Source organism: Prionailurus bengalensis, chromosome D3 (genome assembly GCF_016509475.1).
Source record: "Prionailurus bengalensis isolate Pbe53 chromosome D3, Fcat_Pben_1.1_paternal_pri, whole genome shotgun sequence".
NCBI lineage: Eukaryota > Metazoa > Chordata > Mammalia > Carnivora > Felidae > Prionailurus > Prionailurus bengalensis.
In genome coordinates, this window is record NC_057356.1 from 66,904,469 (window position 1) to 66,924,335 (window position 19,867).

Consider the following 19,867-nt stretch of genomic DNA (forward strand, 5'->3'; position numbering starts at 1 on the left):
GAAGACGGCCACCAATAAGCCAGAGAGAGACCTGGAGTAGATCCTCCTCAGAGCCCTTAGAGAGGGCCAACCCTCCAGACGCCCTGACTTCAGACCTACGGCCTCCACATCATGAGAAAATACGTTTCCGTTGTTTAAGTCTCCCCATTTGTGGAACATTTTTACAGCAGCCCTTGCAAACTACAACTATATGTGAATTATGTCTCAATAAACGTTCTACCATAAAACAAACCGTCCACTATCTACAAGAAACTCACTTCAAAGGTAATGGCATGGGTTGAAAGGAAAACTATTCTAGGCACTTGCAATAGTGTAGTTAAAAAAAAAAAAGATTCTAGCCCTCGTGGAAATTACATTCTAGTGGAGTAGTTGAGTGTAACAAGGAATGTGGGTCAAGTGGCTGGGAAAAGCAGTCAACCAAGCAAGGTCACAGCTACATTTGCATTTCCAGGGCAGAGAGAAGAGGAGGAGTTCCTGAAAAAGTCAGAAATAAGAGTTGTGTTGTCACAAAAACCAAGGAATGGAAGGGACTGTGTCAAATGCAGATGTTGACAAGTCAAGTCCAACTTTGATGATTACATGCATGTTTTGACTTCAGTAAGAATAATTTCAGGAGTGTGATGGCAGCTGAGCTTTCATTGTGTCAACTACTTGCCAGCTCCCTCAAGATGTTATTCCTGTCATTCTTCTGTTGCACGAACTTTACCAAAACCCAACCCTGAATAATAGACTTTACCAATGAGCACTGCTGAAAAGTCCTACAGAAAAATGTATGCCATTGCCAAGTCTATTGTTCATTATAGTTACCATTTGTCACTATATAAAATTGTTACAATATTACTGCTTATATTCCCTGTGCTGTATTTTTCATCCCTAACTTGTAACTGGAACTTTGTGCTTCTTAATCCTCCTCGACTGTATCGTCCATGCTGGCACACCCTCCCCTCTGGCAACCACCAGTTTGTTGTATTTGTTTGTTTTTTGGTTTTTTAGATCCCACATGGGAAATCATATGGTATTTTTCCTTCTCTTCTTTCACTTAGTAAAATACCTTCTAGGACCTTCCATGTTGCTGCAAATGTAAGATTTTATAATTTTTATGGCTGCATAATATTGTTGTGTGTGTGTGTGTGTGTGTGTGTGTGTGTGTACACACTTTATCCATACATCTATTAAATCTATCTGTTGAAAGTCACTTAGGCTGCTTCCATATCTTGGCTATTATAAATAATGCTACAACAAACATAGATGCGCATATATCTTTTTGAATCCGTGTTCTCATTTTCTTCAAGCAAATACCCACAAGTGGAATTGCTGGATCGTATGGTCTTATTTTTGATTTTTTTGAAGATCCTCTGTAATGTTTTTCCATAGTGGCTGTGCCAATTTACATTCCCATGAACAGTGCACAGAAGTTCCCTTTTCTCCACAGCCTTGCTAACACTTGTTATTTCTATCTCTATTGTCCTTGTATCTCTTGGTTCTCAAAAACATAAAAGCAAAACCATTAGATGAAAACTTCAAACTGTCTGCTATCCAACTGACACACCTGTGTGCATACCCATCCCTCATATGCCTCTGATAGGGATCCCAACCTCTCCCTCTTGCTTAAGAATCTAGATGTACCAATGATCTTGGCCAACCCCTACTGCACCACCCACATTCACCTCTCCCTCTCTACGGACTGCATCCCACTGTCCAGTTAGCACTTAAACAGGAGACTCAAGTTTTTCCCATCTTAAAAAAAAAGATTCCCTCAACCATACACGTTTCTGTTGCTAGAGCCTCACCCCTGAATCAGAGCCAGCTGCGTTATCTATACTTGCACACTTCATGTCTGTACTTTGCAGTCCTCACCCCACTGCAACCTAGACTTCGTGCCGCTGAAATGGTTCTTGGTGAAATTAGTAGATATGGTCTGGTTGAGAAAACCAGGGAAAGAGAGACTATCATAACTCTTAAATTCTAAGATAGATGCATATTCACTCCTCCCCCACATTGTACGAGGCTACATCTTACTAAAGTCAATGGGATTGAAAGCAAGGGGGCATAGTTTAATTCGGTTTTTGTTTACATGAAGCCGTTACAATCAATTAAGTATAGATTCAATCAAACACGGTGTTTCTGAAATTCATTTTTTTTTAATGGATACTTTTTACGTTATAGGAGCTATTAACTCCACCGACTACTCTCTTCTTGAAATACTCTATGGTTTGGGGCTCTCTGGTATCATTCCCGATTTCCTTTCTACCACAGGTGCTTCTTCTCAATCTCCTTGTGTTCCTTTTCTAGAACTTCTCTCACTGACTTCTCTGGTTGGGCTCTTAACACCTCCGTGGTTTCAGTACTACCAGTGTGTTTTAGGATACACCTATTGCTCATCTAATGGCATGTGGGCATGACTTCCAGAGACATCTGCAACTGACGTTAACTGATTCTTGTTCCAATTCCAAAGTACAGAGTCCCGTGATGACTTGGGTCGTTGTTGGCCTTCAGAGACTATAGCTGATAAACCAGAATTACATCTATGATTGTACTGTGTAACTCAGTGCAGTGTACCTGACCGGGATGAGTGGTCCTAAGTACATAGATTACACACAGAATTTCCACAGTTGTATATACACACAGAAGGCTGTGTCTGCACACATCTCCTCAGTGTGCACTGCCCTACCAGTTCCCCATTCCCGGGGCTCTTCCCTGTAAGATTCTGGAGTCTAGGTCACTGCACTGACTTCCTCCCAAATCCCAAGCACCTGTCACCTCCACCTTCTGCCCCAAATGTGTACCTCCTCTTGTTTTCCTCTCTTGGTGAACGTCTGCTGCTTGCGTATTAAATCAGTTCCAGTCAGCACAAGTCAAATACAAACGGTTACCCACCATTTCTTCATTTACGAATATTTATTGAGCACCTACTTTGCACCACACACCTTGTTAGGCTCTGGGATGCAAGTGAAAGGAGATCACCCCTGCCCTCACGGAGCTTACAATCTAGTAAGGGAAACAGACAACACACAGTGAACCAACACGTAAAATAAGCACAGGTTGTGGCAAGTGCCATGTAGAATTATAAACGGGGTGATGTGTTAGGAAATACGTACTGTTTAGGCAGAACGACCACGGACGGCCTGGGGTGGCAGGAGCTGGACTTGAAGCCCACCTCCCCACTCACGAGGGGGCCACAGGCAAGTCACTCAGCCTCTCACAATGTGTTCGCACACTTGTAAAATGGAGACCATCGTACCAAACTCAACGAACGCTGCTGTTAATGACCGTGAGAACACCTCCATCCTTCTCACGTCTTCACAGGGCCCTTCACGATTTCTTGCATTCCTAATACTCCTTAGCAGACGTCCAGCTATTCTGAACATTTGCCATCGTCTTGACAGCTCCTCCACTCCCACGGTCCTACTTGTGCGACACGGCCATGCAATCAATTCGTGGCCCCGTCTACACACTACTGCAGCACCCTGTATTTTGCCTTGTACCACTGCACTGTAATCTCCCTACTTCACTCATCTTCACTCTACTCAAGCGCAGCTTTGGTGAAGGGGATCTCTCCTGTGTTCTGAGAACCTGATATAATGCCTGGCATGTAACAATACCACCTAATATTGGATAACTGAGATTTTGTTGGCCAAAAGCAGCGGTAGAGAGGTGAAAGGCAGGCAGGAAAGAGGAAGTGTGATGGAGGAAGGTCCTGAGGATGACAAAAGGAGACAAGAGTCAAAAAGCCCATGGGGCTGAATTCGCCTTTGGGCCCACCTCATCCTCAGACTGGAATGAAGGAGAATGAAAGTGGGCACACATGGAGACAAAATCGTGCTGACATACTGAATCTTCTGAGTGCATCAGGAAGTGAGGTCATCTGCAGACACAGGTGCGGTTTGAGAGTAGTCACACTTGTGATAATTGACAAGAATGGGCAAAAGGAACATGCGATGTCAAATCAAAGGATGAATAGATGACCCTGAAGGAGGGGTCTGAGGGTATGTTTGTGGCTGTAATAATGAAGGAGGAGCCTTAGACAAGAAATACAGAGAAAATACAAGGGGTGAGATGGTGAGATAGTGGCCGGACATTTCATTGGAAGAAACTGGAGGTAACCAAAAATCTTACAGGCTAGACTGCTGAATGGATCATCCATCAAAACGTTGAAGACTAACTACAAAGTCAGAGACGGCAAGAAACACGGTGAGTCAGGAAGCGACGCCTTCAGCAAATCCAAGGTCACGATCCGGTTCCTTGGTAAGAGTAGAAGTACTAACAGTATAACCTTGGCATGGGCTACAAATGGGGCATATTTTTGTCAGAGGCCTTGGGAAAAATTATTTAGAAACTGTAACAGAGAAAGGGCAGCAACCACCCACCTCTTTAAGTTACGTGGAATGTGAGTGAACACAGCCTACACTGACGAGAAGTGCAGGGTATGGGTGACAAGGCAGTGAAGGGAAAAATCCAAAGAAAAGGCTGAGACGCCATGAGCATGGTTTAGCAAAAAGGGTTGATGGGCAACTGGGAGTGACCAGAATACCTACAGAATGAAGGCAAGTGGATGAAATGGCAGATGAAGGAAGGCTGCACATCTTAAAAGACTGCAGAAAAGCAAACATGAGCTTCGTGGACCCTTCCCTTTTGAAATCTCATGCTTACCATCAAACTCATGGTCTTTCCTAAATGACTATGCCCATTCTAACTGCCTCCTGTCTCTGTAAACAGCACCATTACCCTGGTTATCCAGGCTTGAGAAACGGACTCAGCCCCTACTCCTGTATCTATTCACGACACTGAATCTTGAGTTCCTTTGAAATGGCTCCAGTGTCCTCCTTCTAAATTCCTGGGGCCATCACCTACAATCAGTTCTCATGATCTTATGTCTAGATTCCCAAATAGCCTGATTAATGTCACTTCCATTTAATGAGGGCTTTTGACGTAGGTCCGTTTAAGACTTCCAAGTCCACTGAGAAACTTTCCTAAATCTAGTCCTTCATCTGTTAAATGTGGACAATACCTCTTTCCTTTGAAGGGCTATTGTAAGGAATGAGACACTGTTGTAAAATTCTTAGCACAATGTAGGTTAAGAATTCTTGATTTCTGAAAAGTTGATTACGAGCCCTTTGAAGCCTGGGACCAGATCTTTTATTCTACTCTATCCCATAAACACTTATAAAACATACTGAATATCTGAATAGTTTGACAAAGGCCAAAATAAGAGGCATATTCTATTTTATAACACAATATTCTTCTTCACTTAAGAGTTAAGCTTTGAGAACACAAGATGAAGGAAGCTTTAAAAGCCATTCTGAAATAAAAAGCAGTTTGGGAAATTATGTGGTATGCCAATCAAGAAAATAACACCTTGAACATCTGAGGAAGCAATGTTTTTCTTTCGCCAGAGCTGCCCTTAGAACACCAAGATGCCATTGGAAACACAAAAGAACACAAAGTGAAACAAGCAAAATTTGGCCCTGCTTTCATTGTTTAGCCTTACCACTCTTCCAGTTTGGTTTGGACTGCCTTGGGCTCAGGAGATCCTACCGGCTTTGGGGAGCTCAGAAAACCCAAAATGGAGCCTACAGAAAGGAAAAAAGAAAGCTGGCTACTAAGGGCTGGCCCTAGGCACAAATGCTTTATTAAAAAAAAAAACGTCAAGACTTTCTAACTAGGATGGAAAATACAGTCTTACAATGGACTTTCACAGGGCAAGTAAAACTATGTGAAAAATTACTTGGATATCTTAGGCAGGTGTTTCTGGAACATGTCAGGTAGATGTAGTTGAAACTGACACAGCCGGGGAACATCTTTGCCAACCATTTCCAAATCAGCCCCCGCTCACCAGGGTGGGGAGGGTTGAGGGTCACAGTGTGGACGCCGGCACTAAGGTAAACGGTGCATATTCTTGAAAAATATGGTTAAAGGGTTCCTCTCATATCATATGGTTGGAGGACAAATCAGTAAAATCATTTGGAAAAGTGGCATGAGTCAAGAACTACCAAAGCGTTCATATCCTCGACCCAGAAATTCCACCTCTAGTAATTCGCCCTAAGGAAATAATTCATGCGCAAAGACATTTGGGGTAACTTTATGAGATGCAATCTAAAATGCCCCATGGGGAAAGGTTACACAAATCATGGCACATCCATACAATGGAATATCAAGCAATTAATAAGAGTTGACAGTTTTTAATGACATGTAGACTGAGGAAAAAACCAAGATACAAATTATACCGAGAATGAATAAACCTATGTAAAAACATGTACAAGAAGCAAAGAGACTGGCAAGAATATGCAAAAATATCAAAGGGCTTTTTTTTCTTGGGTGATGTAATACAAGCAATTATTATTTTTCTTTATAAGCCTTCTGTATTGTCTAAAATTTCCAAAATGAGTGTATTACTGGCATAGACAAAAAAAAAAAAAAAACAAACATTATTGAATCAAGGATTAAAGAAGAATGGGCATTTTTATACAGCTTTATTTGTTCTGCTAGGAATTGGGAGTGTGGCTCCTAATAACAAAAAAAGGGGGCCTACAAACCATTCATTTGACAGAAGCATCAGACTAAAAACAAAAACAAAAACAAAAAATGGCAGAGAACTTCTTAAATTGTTTTCCCCAAGTTTCACCATATTCATGTGGAACTGCAGCAGAAAAGATGGTGAAGCGGCCAAGCCAGCAATCACTGATCTTAATAACAGTTCCCACAGCACGTGGATCCAGGGCCACAAAACACATCAGACCCAAGTTTAAATGGCGCACTGTTCTGCATTTTTCAAAATGAAAAAAAATTAGGAAAACAAGTGTTTACTTAAAAAAGAAAACAAGAGGAAAAAAAGTAAATAGTTAAGTGCTTTTGTACCAATTAGGGGCTAGAGAGAAATAAAAAGCATATTTGAGAATTAAACTAATGGTTTGTAAGAATTAAATTTACTGAAAAAGACAAAACGTAACTAATGAATGCTTATTAGCAGAAGAAAAACAAACAAACTTGGTTACTAAGTGACACGTGTCCAGGACTGGTCTGAAGGCAGAATGCCTGAAAGGTCTAATCTCAAAGTCAAAATAGTCTCTGCTGAATACCATTCCACCTACAGTCCAACATCTTAACCTTTCTTCAAACTCCTTAAGATCCTACCCTAGAGAAACTTGTTTTACACCAAGAGTTATATGGCTCAACTTACTTACGCTGTTACAACCCTCACCTAATCATAGTATTTTCCTCCTAGCTTTCCTGAAGCACGTTCTAAGATAAGTGCCACATAACCTGAATTTAGCTCTATTATTTCATTTGGCCATCTAATTATCCTATGACACGTGCCAAGGATTTTTACCTTCTAGGCAGAAATGGGCATAAAATCCTAAAGTGGCTCACCTTAGGGTCAGAAAGTTTGTGAATGTAAGCAGAGCTTAGCTGTGAAGCTATATTCAGCACTGATTACAGTGTTAAGAGTCACCAAAGGCAAGAAAAGCCCTTCCCATTTCTACACAGGAATAAAGACCAAAACTATAGGTTGCCTCAGTGTTTGTAGAGGAGACTAGAAGCTGCAGTTCCCTTCCTTAAACAAGATAGTCCACATAATCACTGGCTGGCTGACAGCTAAGACAATGTCCTCTGAAACTGTATTACACTTGGTTAAGCAGAAATCTGGGCAAGCAAAACCCACTGCTGAAAAGTCAGGGTCTCAGTAAAAGTATTTGGTGACCATACTAAAAAAAAACAAAAATGAAAACGAAAAGAAACCGTAATGGCTTAATGGATCATGCTGTTGTCATAAGGCAAAAGCATAAAGAAAATACTCACCTCCAAAGGTAACATACTACAAGCCCAATCTTAAGATTATAAACTTAAAAATGTGTTTTTAAAAACATTAGTTGCCTGTATAAATTAAAATCTTGTATGTAATTTCAGTGTAAAGCACCAAAAATGAACACTAAAACTGTTCACATAACATAGTAGAAAAGGAAACAAAGCAAAACTATAAAAGCACAGAGGTATTGGTTACAAGAACCAAGTACATAAATGAACTTCTACGAGTATTTCCATTTACCTTATAAAACTCTGTAGATTAAATGGGGGAGGGGGAGTCTGAGAATCTACAGGGTAGCAAAATAGTAACAAATATACATCATTTATTTATTAACAAATTATACCACACAAATCAGGGTTACGTTTTCTATCTGATTACAGAGTGAACAGAAATCGCGTCTGTCTTTCGAGCAGCAACTGAAAATTTTACTAGAAGAAATTCCCTACCTGGACCAAAAGATTGTAACACGGACTGGAGATCTTTGATGACTAAGCAAGTAAAATGGCCACCATGGCGCAACCCGGGCAGGGAGACGTGGTTTTGTTTCTACGCTTTAATGGGAAGCAGCTCTCCAAAAGGGGGTAACACATTAAGTAAAGGGAAGATGTAGCCAAAGGGGGGGATGATGTAAGAAAATCACATGAAATTAAGTCTGTTTACAAAGACAGCAGTGGCCCTGAAAACTTGAGGTGGTGCTGAGAGGAAAAAAAAAAAAAAAGAAAAAGAAAAAGAAAAACAAACAAACCAAAAAACCCACAAAACAACAGAACAAAACAAACCCAAGCAGTGACAAATCAGCTTCTGGGAGTTACACCAGCCCTGAAGTAATGCGACTGTGTCCCTAGTCTGACATTGGGAGACTCTTCATCTGGGTACTTTGGTTTGAGGAATCAGTTAGATTAAGTCATTTTTTAAAAGGGTTTTATTTTTCAAATAGACACAGCTAGGGAGAGAAAGCTAAACATGAAGTATTAATTCCTTGAGACCTCAAAAATTTAGGAAGCCAAATGAAACAAAGGGAAATAGAAAATTTGGATAGAAATGTTTCTCTAAGGGTAAAACTCAGTCTCCTGAGGTTTTTAAAATCAAGCACATTCTGAATGAGTGGTTTTCAAAGTGGGCTACAGGCCACTCTCCCCAAACCTTCCTTACTCAAATTCAAACATTTCTAATTCTGTTTGTCCTTCATGGTATCAGGAAAGATTGCCTTTTAAAAAAAAGTAAAAGGAAATCTGATGCAGTCCCCATGCCTTGCTATTGTTTGTGTTTTCTTTACGTTTGAAAATCATCACGGACACTGAAATTGCATTGGTGAGAAATAAAACCAGGGTCGTAAACCATATTTGCATTCTTAGTGTTAGTAAAATCTGAAAAGGTTCAACAAGTATTTCTGTATTATTCTATAAAATAAATGAGCCAAAGAAGTTCCTAGGAAGAGATTAAACTCTTGTTATTCCCGCCGCCCCCCAATCTGGTCTTCTGCTGCCTCAAAGCTCTCGATATTTCTGGTCAGTGTGAACAAAATTCTAATGAACATTCTAGCCACATGTTACTCCAAAAACATTTCACTCAACATTCAACGGCTGCATAGAATCTCTTTTTCGAGAAGGCAAGCCCAATTTTATAGAGATCTCTAGAATGAGCATGTACAATTACCAAAAATAACACACGTTATGTCAGGGCAGAATCTGCATAGCGTTCTTTAGCACTATCATTGATAAAGAGCAGCCAAGTCCCAGAACTTTCCTCTGCAATTGCTAGCAAACAACATCAAAGTGTAAATGACAACCAGGGAAAATACACAACACAGGCCATTTCTCTTTGATGGCTGATATCAGGAAGAAAAGAGGAACCCAAGCTGTGGCCACTTATCAGGGTTTCATTACTTCAATGAAATGGAACAAAGCTCCGTTGGAAGGACTCATTCAGCAAACACGACTTCCTTCCATGTATCTTGCCTTCACATCAGGTTAAACAGAAGTTGCTGTCATTTTAGAATCACTGATTACATCTTTTTAGTTAGAAAAAAGTTTACTTGAATATTTACATAATTTTATTGCTGTTTATTACAACAAAAAAAATTTTTAACCGATGTGTATGCAGAATCCATCCAGTAACACATGAAACTGAAATCCATCTCTCGAGAAGATACAGTTATGGCCGAATGTATCTGATGCTCAGTACAGCATGAGTAAGAAAAATCCTTGCATGTCATTTGGTTCTTGCTGTAGTCATCTGCGTTCATCTCAGAAAGCAAAAGAATCCATTTGACGTTTCAATAAATAGCAAAGTAACCGTTACAAAAAAAATAGCTTCCACGGACCAGAGATCCAAGAAAGAACAGTTTTGATGAATGATTCCTAGAATCGAGGGAGTCCTCCTTTAGTCCAATGAGATGATGTCAGGAATGTTACTTCCACTGCTGGTTATGACCCCTGTCTCACTCCTGCTGCTGGATGAACTAACATGAGTACTGCTTTCATGGGGGCTGGTGGTGGTGACAGACGTACTGCTTGCTGTTAAGGGTGAGGTGAGACTATCCAAAAACATAGGAGGACAGTACTGCTTGAAACAAACAATGATGCCGATGAGGAAGAGGCTACATTGGTTTTAAATAAAGAGACTAGAAATTGTTAGATATGCATAAGTGATAGCCACATATTTAAATCCTAGTGGGATTTAGAATTTCTCAAAACTTCACATCTTTGGATGGCAGGTGGTATGATTTTAGCTATTTTACTGTTTAGTGAGTGCAGCATATTTTTGATTCTCTCAAGTCTTGCAGAATTTGTAGACCAAGTATACAGGTCCAAGTACAAAATGTCAACAACTACTAAGATTATTTAATAGTAAATACTGGCCCCACCATTATGACTCATACTTAACCTCAAAAAGAATTTGCTCACTAAATGCATTTATGTCAGCTTTAAAGCACATCATAAAGGCTAACAGTATTTATTTCTAATGGCATTAAGCAAAAATGCTAGTACAGAATTCAATAATTCTTTCAAAATTTAGTGTCAATCAGACTCTTTAGCAAGAATTTTAAGACTGATCAACTCAACCGTACCACTTGAATCCTTTAGACATACATGAAATGATACCTGTGTAATCAGGAAGAGAGCATTCATTCTAAAACAGAGACCATACAGTAGCTAACTACCACAGGATACTCAGAACAGAGAATTATCCCACATAATCACAAAATTTGGGGATAAATCTGAAAGGAGATATAATCTTCCTTGTGGGGCTTGATACTGCCCCCCTTCAAGAATTCCAATTTCAAGTCTCCTTACCATCTTGATCGCTGACTCTCAAATTCAAACCTGAAGTTTTAACACTATAATATCGTCCAAGAGGAGTAGAGAGACAAGAGCTAAATACCGCCACGAAAATATTTAATGTGAGAAACAGCAGCACCGACTGATTTTAGTAAAATAAGTGAGGACCAGTTATATACAAGAGGAGGAGTCCTAAAAATTTGTGTTCAGATTGACTATTTGAAAAAAGATCAGTAAGAATATTCAATCAATGGTATCAATTCTATAAAGTATTCCAGCCTATCATTAGAGAGACTAAGTTACCAAACAGTAACTTAAAACTGAAGTTTTTTTCACTACACGATCTTCCAAAAAATCTTAAAATGGCAACGACAGCCCCAGGCTCACGCTGCCAATCAGTGGAAGAGCAACGACCGAAATGTAGGCCGCCTGACAGAAAAAGTAGTTCAGTGTTTAGCATGGGTAACGGTCTTGGTTCATCCATAAAATAAACGTCATACACAAAGAGATCAAAGGGATACTGGTTAAGGGGGGAGAGCGTTTCGGGTGCTCTAAAGAGAGTAGACTTCTAAGGCATTAAACTTCTTTAAAATTGAATCAATTCTGATTTTCCGCTAAACAATCTGGAAAAAAGCCCAGAAACTTACATTTTATTTCTACTTCCTCTCAGGCAGTTTTTGACTGTCTAGTAGTAAAAAGGTACTCTCTTCATTTATAAGATGAACGCTAGATACCACAGTTCTGCTATCAATAGGCTCTACGAATTCTTGTCATACTCAGGGTGCAGCCATTTTACCTCTAACCATGTGTATTGGCACGTATCTGCACAAAGGTAACAGGGCCTAAGGGGGGTACTAAGGAGGTAAAGGAGGACAAATCTAAGGATTCTAAGGAAAACGGAAGGCACAACCTTACCCTTCTACTGGCTTAATCAAGTAAGTTAGCCTGACACTAAGGATGCCAAATAGCACTATGAAATCAAAATCCTATGGGTTCTAAGATCATTTTTTAGAAGGGTGGTTCTCTTAAGATTCAGTAATATTTCAAGCCTGAAGAATGCATTTCCTAGAAAGATATATAGATACTTTTGCTATAGAATCTACTAATGTAACAGAGTTGACTCAGAGTGAGAAGAAATTCCTCACTCTGCACACGTTATCCTGGGTCCAAATTTCCAGTGTTGCTTGCGTGATCAGATACAGAGTACGGACACAGGAGGCCGGTATAAGACTTGTGGTTAGCGGCCTCTGCAGCCTATGAAGCAGTGCTCTGTGGGTCTTCCTCTGGCCCTCCCTACCTGCAACAATTCTCTCAAAGTCACTCTCTGCTTCACTTTCCCCATCTGCTTTCCCCATGTCTTTCCCTTCTCCCCCCCGTTCTGCCTCTGATATATACGTCCGTCAGTCCACGTTTACTACTGGGTCCCTGGGATCCTCGAGTTTCTTATTGCTGACAGAGAAAACCGGAATGATCGGTTTATAGCAACTTTGGATTGGGGCATCCCCAAAGTCTGTATCTGACGGCCTTTAAAAACAAGGAAGAATCAAGCTAATGATTCAGGACTGTTGAATCAGCTTCCGCTATTTTCTATGCATAGAACGAGTGCTTCACAGATAATCTCTGAAATTTTAACTTCCAGTCATCAGCACTGCTTCCCCTCACTTTAATCACCCAAATGCTTGTAAGAAATGCTAACTGATTCTGAAAACTAAATAAAATATAACTAAAAATTCAGGTATTAAGTCAAAATATCATAAATTTAAAAACAGCAACTGTAGTCCTCCAAATAAAATTGTGAAATATTTACAAAGAAATTCCTTTCCATCAAGTTAAGTAACTGCAAGTTGACTGTCCTGATTTTATGCAACTGGTCATTTTTTAGTTAGTATGACATAACCAACAATCAAATACAAATTAGTTGCTTAAATTCAGGATACATACCTGGGGATCAACTGGAATAAGGGAAAGAAAATCCAAACCTAAAACAAAAATGTTTTGTTAATAGTTGTCTCATAGTTTGGAGACAAGAATTATTTCCCCAAATCATTTTGTATTTATCATGAGTCATAGAACATTTGGGGTAAGTGCTTACCATTCTGCCACAGAGAAGTTCAATACCATGATCAGTGAGATTCAGATGCATAAAACCCCAAAATGAACATATTCCCTCACAAAACAACTGGAAAAACCACCACCCAGAGACTTAAAGGGAGCAGTCCAAAAACTGCCAGAGGAGGACTAGTCAAAGTCAACTTTTCCCCTTCATCATTTAATAGAATGAGAAGCAATAAAAATGATGAGAGAATGATCTGGATTCGGACTATTTAAAAAAAAAAAAAAAACATACTTAGGCTCTTAAAAGATACTTCACATTTATTTTTTTAGAAATACACCAACCACATTGAGCTTCAACTAAAGTAGCACTTCTTAAACAGAGATCCGTTTCATGGATTGCTCTCTGTCACTCTGTCCCCACATCAAGAGTAGTACACAGTTCAGTGCTCTGCACAAAGCAGGCACCTGGTTAACTGCTGCTCACTAACCAGCCAAATCTTAGGGTTTACTGGGTTATAAGCTAATGCAGTTTTCTGAACCAAAGATCTGGGACTCTCCAATTAAGCTTTAGAAACAGGAATGTGGAAAAGGTTGCCCAGTAATACCATTTTAAAGTATTAAAATTATAACAATAAATAGTAAAAATTTTCAGATGTGAAAAGTCTAGCAATAAACTTCAAAGTCAGTTCCCCTAAACCTCCCTAAATTTCAAAACATTAAAAAAAAAAATCACATACTAGGTATAGGTCAGTGAGACAGGCCAATTTCTTGTTCAATTCTATGAATTTTTATATGCTAGCATTCAATGTCACCTCAAATATAACGATCATACAGAATACAAGTCTGATATTAGACTGTTACTCAAAATAGAGAATATCTGTGGAAATGATATTTAATATATTAAATAACCAATATGAATAATTTATAACTCTTTTAAAGTATATTTATTCCCTTATAATCTCTAAGGATATGATAAAAATGCTTATCAAGTGATACACGCTATAGCACCAATCATTTCAATGAAATCAGTTTCTAAAGCATCTTTAAAAACTGTTAATACGATTTTTCACTCCATATGCCTGTCACTAGCTATATGATACAATGGAATTTGAGCCAAAACTGGACAAAGGGGATCACAACGAACTTTTCCAACGACTTCCCCATTAAACTGATACTCACTAGATGACATCTCAATAAGCCAAGAGTTTCTTCACATTAATATTGTTCAGCAAATCCTGTGCTTCTGAAGAGAGTAACTCAAAATCTGTCTAGCCCTTATAGTACCTTTTGAATTTTATATAGTCAACATTTCATACTATTGACCAAGTCACAAAGACAGTTTATTGGCATGTCTTTTAATTGACTTAATTTTATTAATTTGGTTTTGCTTCAAATGGTATAACATTTTTCTTTTTAAAAGAGCTTCTGCTTTTTGTAGCTTACTTAATTTTATATGTTCAATCACTTTTAATGTCTGTTCAATCACTCAGTCCATTTGAATAACTTAAACCTTTCTTTTTTTTTTTTAATAAAGCTAAAGGAAGGAAGTATTAATATCTCTTGCAATATTGTGTATTGGAGCCAAATCACTCAAAAACGCTTATTTTCCCCACTTCATAACCAATTGAGATAAATATACAGGCTTGATACAGTCTTCAAACGGTTTGTGCAGCTCCAGCACTGGAGGCTGCCCAGCAAGGTGCAAAGATGCTTCACTTTTTCATTAGTTCAATTCTCAGCTCTTCAGATGTACTCTAATTGTCTTTGATGATCATTTCATGTGTGCCAGTCAATATATACCGATGAGAGATTTAAGACACTTGATCTGTATCTTTTGACACTTTATCCAAAGATAACTGAATATGGTGACTTATAAAATGCTGTAATAAGACACCTAGAAATGTTTCTAAGTTTGGTTAAACTTGACTTTCTCCCTAGCATTACGCAGATGCTCTCTATACAAAATCCAACATTGTAATGAAATACTTTCACTGAAACCATTTTTTCTCAAACACTAACACTGAGGTTTGATGCGGTATTTCAGATGTTATTCCTTCTGACAAAAAAACTTTAAACTATTATTAAAGTCCTGCATTTTACATATTAAGTATACTATTAAAACTCTTACACGAAATAGATGAGGTTTCATGAATACTGACTAAAACATTGCTGCCTTGTTTTTGTACGTTTAGTAAAATGCTGTTTTCTTATTTCACCGTTAAGTTTCAATTGCAATATGTTGTACTGATACGTTTTTATGCCCACCTACATATTTCATGGGTGAAAACGCTCAGTTATTTTTAACTAAAAAGCAGGTAGTGTTAAAAATTCAGATGGTACATTCTAAATGTTTTATTAACACTGATGAAATTGTAGTTTCTGGATTTTAAATGCTTCCTTAAGTGAAACTGACTCTACATGTCTTATTAATAACACCACATTTTCCTTACTTGAGCCATGAACTTTAACAAAACATTAAGTATGTAAATGTTTAGCACTTTCCAATTTTAATGTACAACTTTTGAGCACCATTCACACCTGACAATATGGCACTAGCAATAATAAGGCAGTCATATTCTTTCTTGAAATAATCAAGCTGTTTTCCATTCCATAAATACAAATTTTTTGTTTTATTTTGTAATTCATTGTTGCACAGTATCAGAAGATGATCCAAGCTGCAGTTCATTATTAATATCATTTCTTCTTTGTTCTCCTGCAGATTCAGAAGATTCATATTTATGATGTTTAAAAGGAATGTTAAGAAATGTATTAAAACTTTGTCATCTCTCCATTCTTGTTCTATTTAATATTTTATTATAAATTATTAAATTTATAAATATGAAAACTCTGCACAGTAGGACTAATTACATAAAAATTATGCACAAAAATAAAACTAAAATAAGCACTAACTACAGAAGAGCACATTAACAATAAAACAAAGTAAAAACTAGACTATTTAGATGTAGCAATTACTGCATAATTCATAGATGATGACAAACTGGTAATTCTTCTGAAGTACAACAGACCCTATTCTGTTCAATTTATCAAACTGTAAGAAAGCAGGTCAACGTTGTAATAAGCAGTGTCACCATCCTAGTTCACACTCGCTAAGTATCAGCCCTGCATATCAGTCTTAGTTCCTTAATACCAGCTTGGAACGTATTTTACAAAATACACAGTTCACATAACTTATTGCTTCTTACGCCTGCACTTTTTATAGTCTCCCCTTATGCCCAAACTTTGAAATAATGTCAATTCTCCAAAATTAAAAATTCATCCAGACTCACGTAATTTGAAAACAAATGATCTGTAAACTGTGGCTGTTCTATTCCTAAATGGCCAGGGTCGCTTTTGTAAACAAAAAGTTTTTTCAGGATTATTTGTGATTTCAAGGTCTTTAGGAAAACGAATCCTTCTGGAATGTTTGTTTGTAACACACATGAAGATGATACACACTCTTCAACCTCCTTTAAAACTAGCCACAGTTAAAGGAAAACTTGGCAGTTACGAACTAAGTATCTCTGAGTTTCCATCTGTCTTATGGACCATGAAACTGCCCCTGTACCTTAGAATCAAGCTTTGTATACAACAAATATTTTTTAATTGGTGCCCGCTGGACTTAACCAAGTTTTAAAATGCCAATTCCCCAAGTACATACGGAGTAAACATAGACAGTTAAGTAGGTTTTTTGAAATTTTTTGATAGATACTATTATTAGTCTATTCTTCTCCATTAAATTTTACTCAAATAATGTGAATAAATTTCAAGTGGCAAGATTACACTGGGCCAGGTACCACAACTATCAACTGTTTCAACAACACAAATTTTGCCCAACAAAACATATGCTGTGCTTGAAATAAAGGCCTCATATAGAGGGATGTGAAAAATAAATTGTAGGTCAAAAGTAACTTTACAAATCTAGAAAAGAAGATTATTAACAGGAAAAGAGAAGGGTATTCCACTAAAAGGGCCCTTCGGAAAGAAGGAAAGTCATGAATGTAAGAGGCACTGGCTTCAGCTTGCTCCAATTTGATTGATCAAAAATGCCTACAAAAACAATGGCTATGGAGGGAAGAAAAGTGGGGGGTCTGTGGGGGAGTTCCAAATTTCATAATATGGCCTTGGTTCTAAGGTTATTCGAGCAGCCTTGCCCTTTTCAAAAGATATCCCTAAATATTAAGCAGTGCTCTAAGGAAAGAGCTGGTAGATCCTATTTTTACAGAGCAAAACAGCCTCACAGGGCAAAGCCACTGATAATGTTAAACCTGTGGTACACCAGGACGTTCTAAAGCTGTGATGGGCTACCGAGAAGATTATGAGAGAACACTCTACCGAATCTGCGAAGCTTCGATGACAAAGACAGTGTCTCCGAGTACAAATTCCTCATGAGGGAGAGCAACCCCTAAAAAACTTTCCTACTGTCCTACTAGATTTCCTATCATCAGTAATCCACAGATTGCTCTATAGTTAAAATGACAGGAATTGAATGTGATATATTAAAACAGATACGACTTTTATATGAAGGCTTCAAATTTCCTCAGTATTTCCGTTTAAATTGTTACACTACGTTCGCTCCACAGATTTAGAGGAAAAACAAATAAAACTTGGTAACAAAAGAAAACAACTCTTCACATACCTGGCAAATCTGATGACATGCTTGATATTGGCGTGTGGTGGAATGGTACTGAGTAGTCTGCTAATGAAGGCGGAATAGCAGCCGGGTCAACCGAAGTCACACTGGGCACCCTTACAGAAGATGGCTGATACATGAGAACCCTGTTTTAAATAGCATGGGAAATTACAAACAATCTGGCTGTTAGTTCACAGGAGAGAAGGGCTGCACCACCGGGCATTCTCAGTCGTCAGCGCACTAAGTTTCAACACAACTACATGGCGGCTACTCACTACACAGTACTCCACTCTACTCTCCTCTTTCATAACAGTCTTCATTTTAACATGAACGTATGCTGGCTCTCAACAGCAGCTGTGACATAAGAGCAAGTTGGCATTAAAACATAGTGTACGGTGCTGGAGGAATACATAAAACTTTCATCCACAGAGAGAAATATATTTTACATATGCTTTTATGAATGTATGTGTAACATGGATGTGGATATTAGTAACTGTATCTAGAAAGAAACTTAGAGGGGCACCTGGGGGGCTCGGCCGGTTAAGTGACTCTTGATTTCAAGCTCAGGTCATGATCTCACAGGTCACGAGACCATGCCCCACATCAGGCTCTGCGCTGACAGTGTGGAGCCTGCTTGGGATTCTCTGTCTCTCCCTCTCTCTCTGCTCCTCCCCTGCTTTCACTCACTCACTCTCTCTTGCTCTCAAAATAAATAAACGTTAAAAAAAAGAAAAAAAAAGTCAGAAATAAACTGAGGCCGCCTAAGATTGGATTTAAATCATGGCACCTTTATAAGTAAAGCTATCTATTATATACAGTTCAACCAGAATTTCTTCCATTCTAACTTGAACTGTGTTAATTACTAGCAATCTTATCTGAGAATCACCTGAGGCAACATTGCCAATCCTAACGCCAGGCAACCTGACGACAGGCAGCAATCAGAAATTAGAATAAGATGATTTCTCAAGACTTAATATAAAACATCCAGAAATAAAAATGTTAAGTTACTATGATATCATCTACTCTAAGAGGGTTTATAGACTTTGAAATTAACTAATCATGCTACTAAGAATACAAATTAAATACACTTTAAAAATACATTAACTGATTAATAGATAAACACACACACACTACACACACACACACACACACACACACACACACACACACACAATTACAGCTTTATAACTTCAAGAAGCAGTTTAGTTAATCATATTTTTTCTAATGCTCAGGAATAAAGAGATGATTTTGCATTCTTCCTATTGAGCTTTCATTTTCTCTTAGCCCAGGTTAAACAAGACAGTAAACCTTACAAGACAGTATAAGCAATGTGATGGACCCTATGGCTGATGGTGGCCATCCCTTCTGGCCATCATCCTGGTGAGGCTGCAGTGGTAGCAGCTACTCTCTGAGCTTCCTGATGCCACCCAAGGACGACAAGAAGGAAAACAGGCAGGCAAATCAGACAAGAAAGGCAAAGACCCACTGAACCAATCTGGGGGCAAGACCAGAAAAGAAATAGTCCAAAGGCAAAGTTTGGGATCTGAGATCACTAACCTGGTCTTGTTTGACAAGGCCACATATGACAAACTCTGCAGGGAAGTTCCCATCTCTAACCCCAGCGGCTGTCTCTAAGAAATTGAAGATTTGCAATTCCCTGGCCAGGGCAGCCCCCTTCAGGAGCTCCTTAGTAAAGGACTCATTAAACTGTTTTCAAAGCATAGAGCTCAAGTGATTTACACCAGAAACACCAAGGGTGGAGATGCCTTGCCGCTAGTAAAGAGGCATAAATAGGTTCCACCAACTGTACATTTTGAAAAATACAACTTTGTTATTAACTAAAAAAAAAAAGGAGAGGGGGCAGAGACATAGGGACATTAATGCTGGCATCCCAAAGCACTGCCAATGAACTACTTACTATAAGCTTCATGAGAGAGGCACAGAATTCTGTAGCTGGGAGGGACCATTACAAAAACGAAGCCAACAGAAACTTAGGACCATGGTCACAAAGCTAGACCAAGAGGACCGTGAGGACCTCTAGGCGTCCTTTCCTTTGGCTGGAACTCTTCTTGTCACTGCTCAGATGATTAAATACGA

The 19,867-nt window shown here is 38.7% G+C and overlaps 1 protein-coding gene and 1 pseudogene across 13 annotated transcripts in view; one reads left to right on the plus strand and one right to left on the minus strand.

Moving 5' to 3' along the window:
- Positions 1-6,063: 6,063 nt before the first annotated feature.
- PIAS2 (protein inhibitor of activated STAT 2) overlaps positions 6,064-19,867 on the minus strand; it is a 101,733-nt gene continuing 87,929 nt past the window's right edge. For 5 of the 13 annotated variants that reach the window (XM_043558739.1, XM_043558734.1, XM_043558736.1 and 2 more), the window contains exons 12-14: positions 17,777-17,916; positions 13,027-13,064; positions 6,064-10,369 (exon numbers count right to left, since the gene is read on the minus strand). In XM_043558739.1, the coding sequence (XP_043414674.1) occupies positions 10,187-10,369; positions 13,027-13,064; positions 17,777-17,916 (361 nt within the window). In that variant the 3' untranslated portion in view covers positions 6,064-10,186. Of the gene's footprint in view, positions 10,404-13,026; positions 13,065-14,668; positions 15,854-17,776; positions 17,917-19,867 lie in introns of those variants that run through there. The other 8 variants (XM_043558735.1, XM_043558740.1, XM_043558742.1 and 5 more) reach the window with 4 other exon arrangements.
- On the plus strand, positions 19,115-19,564 carry LOC122470906 (annotated as a pseudogene).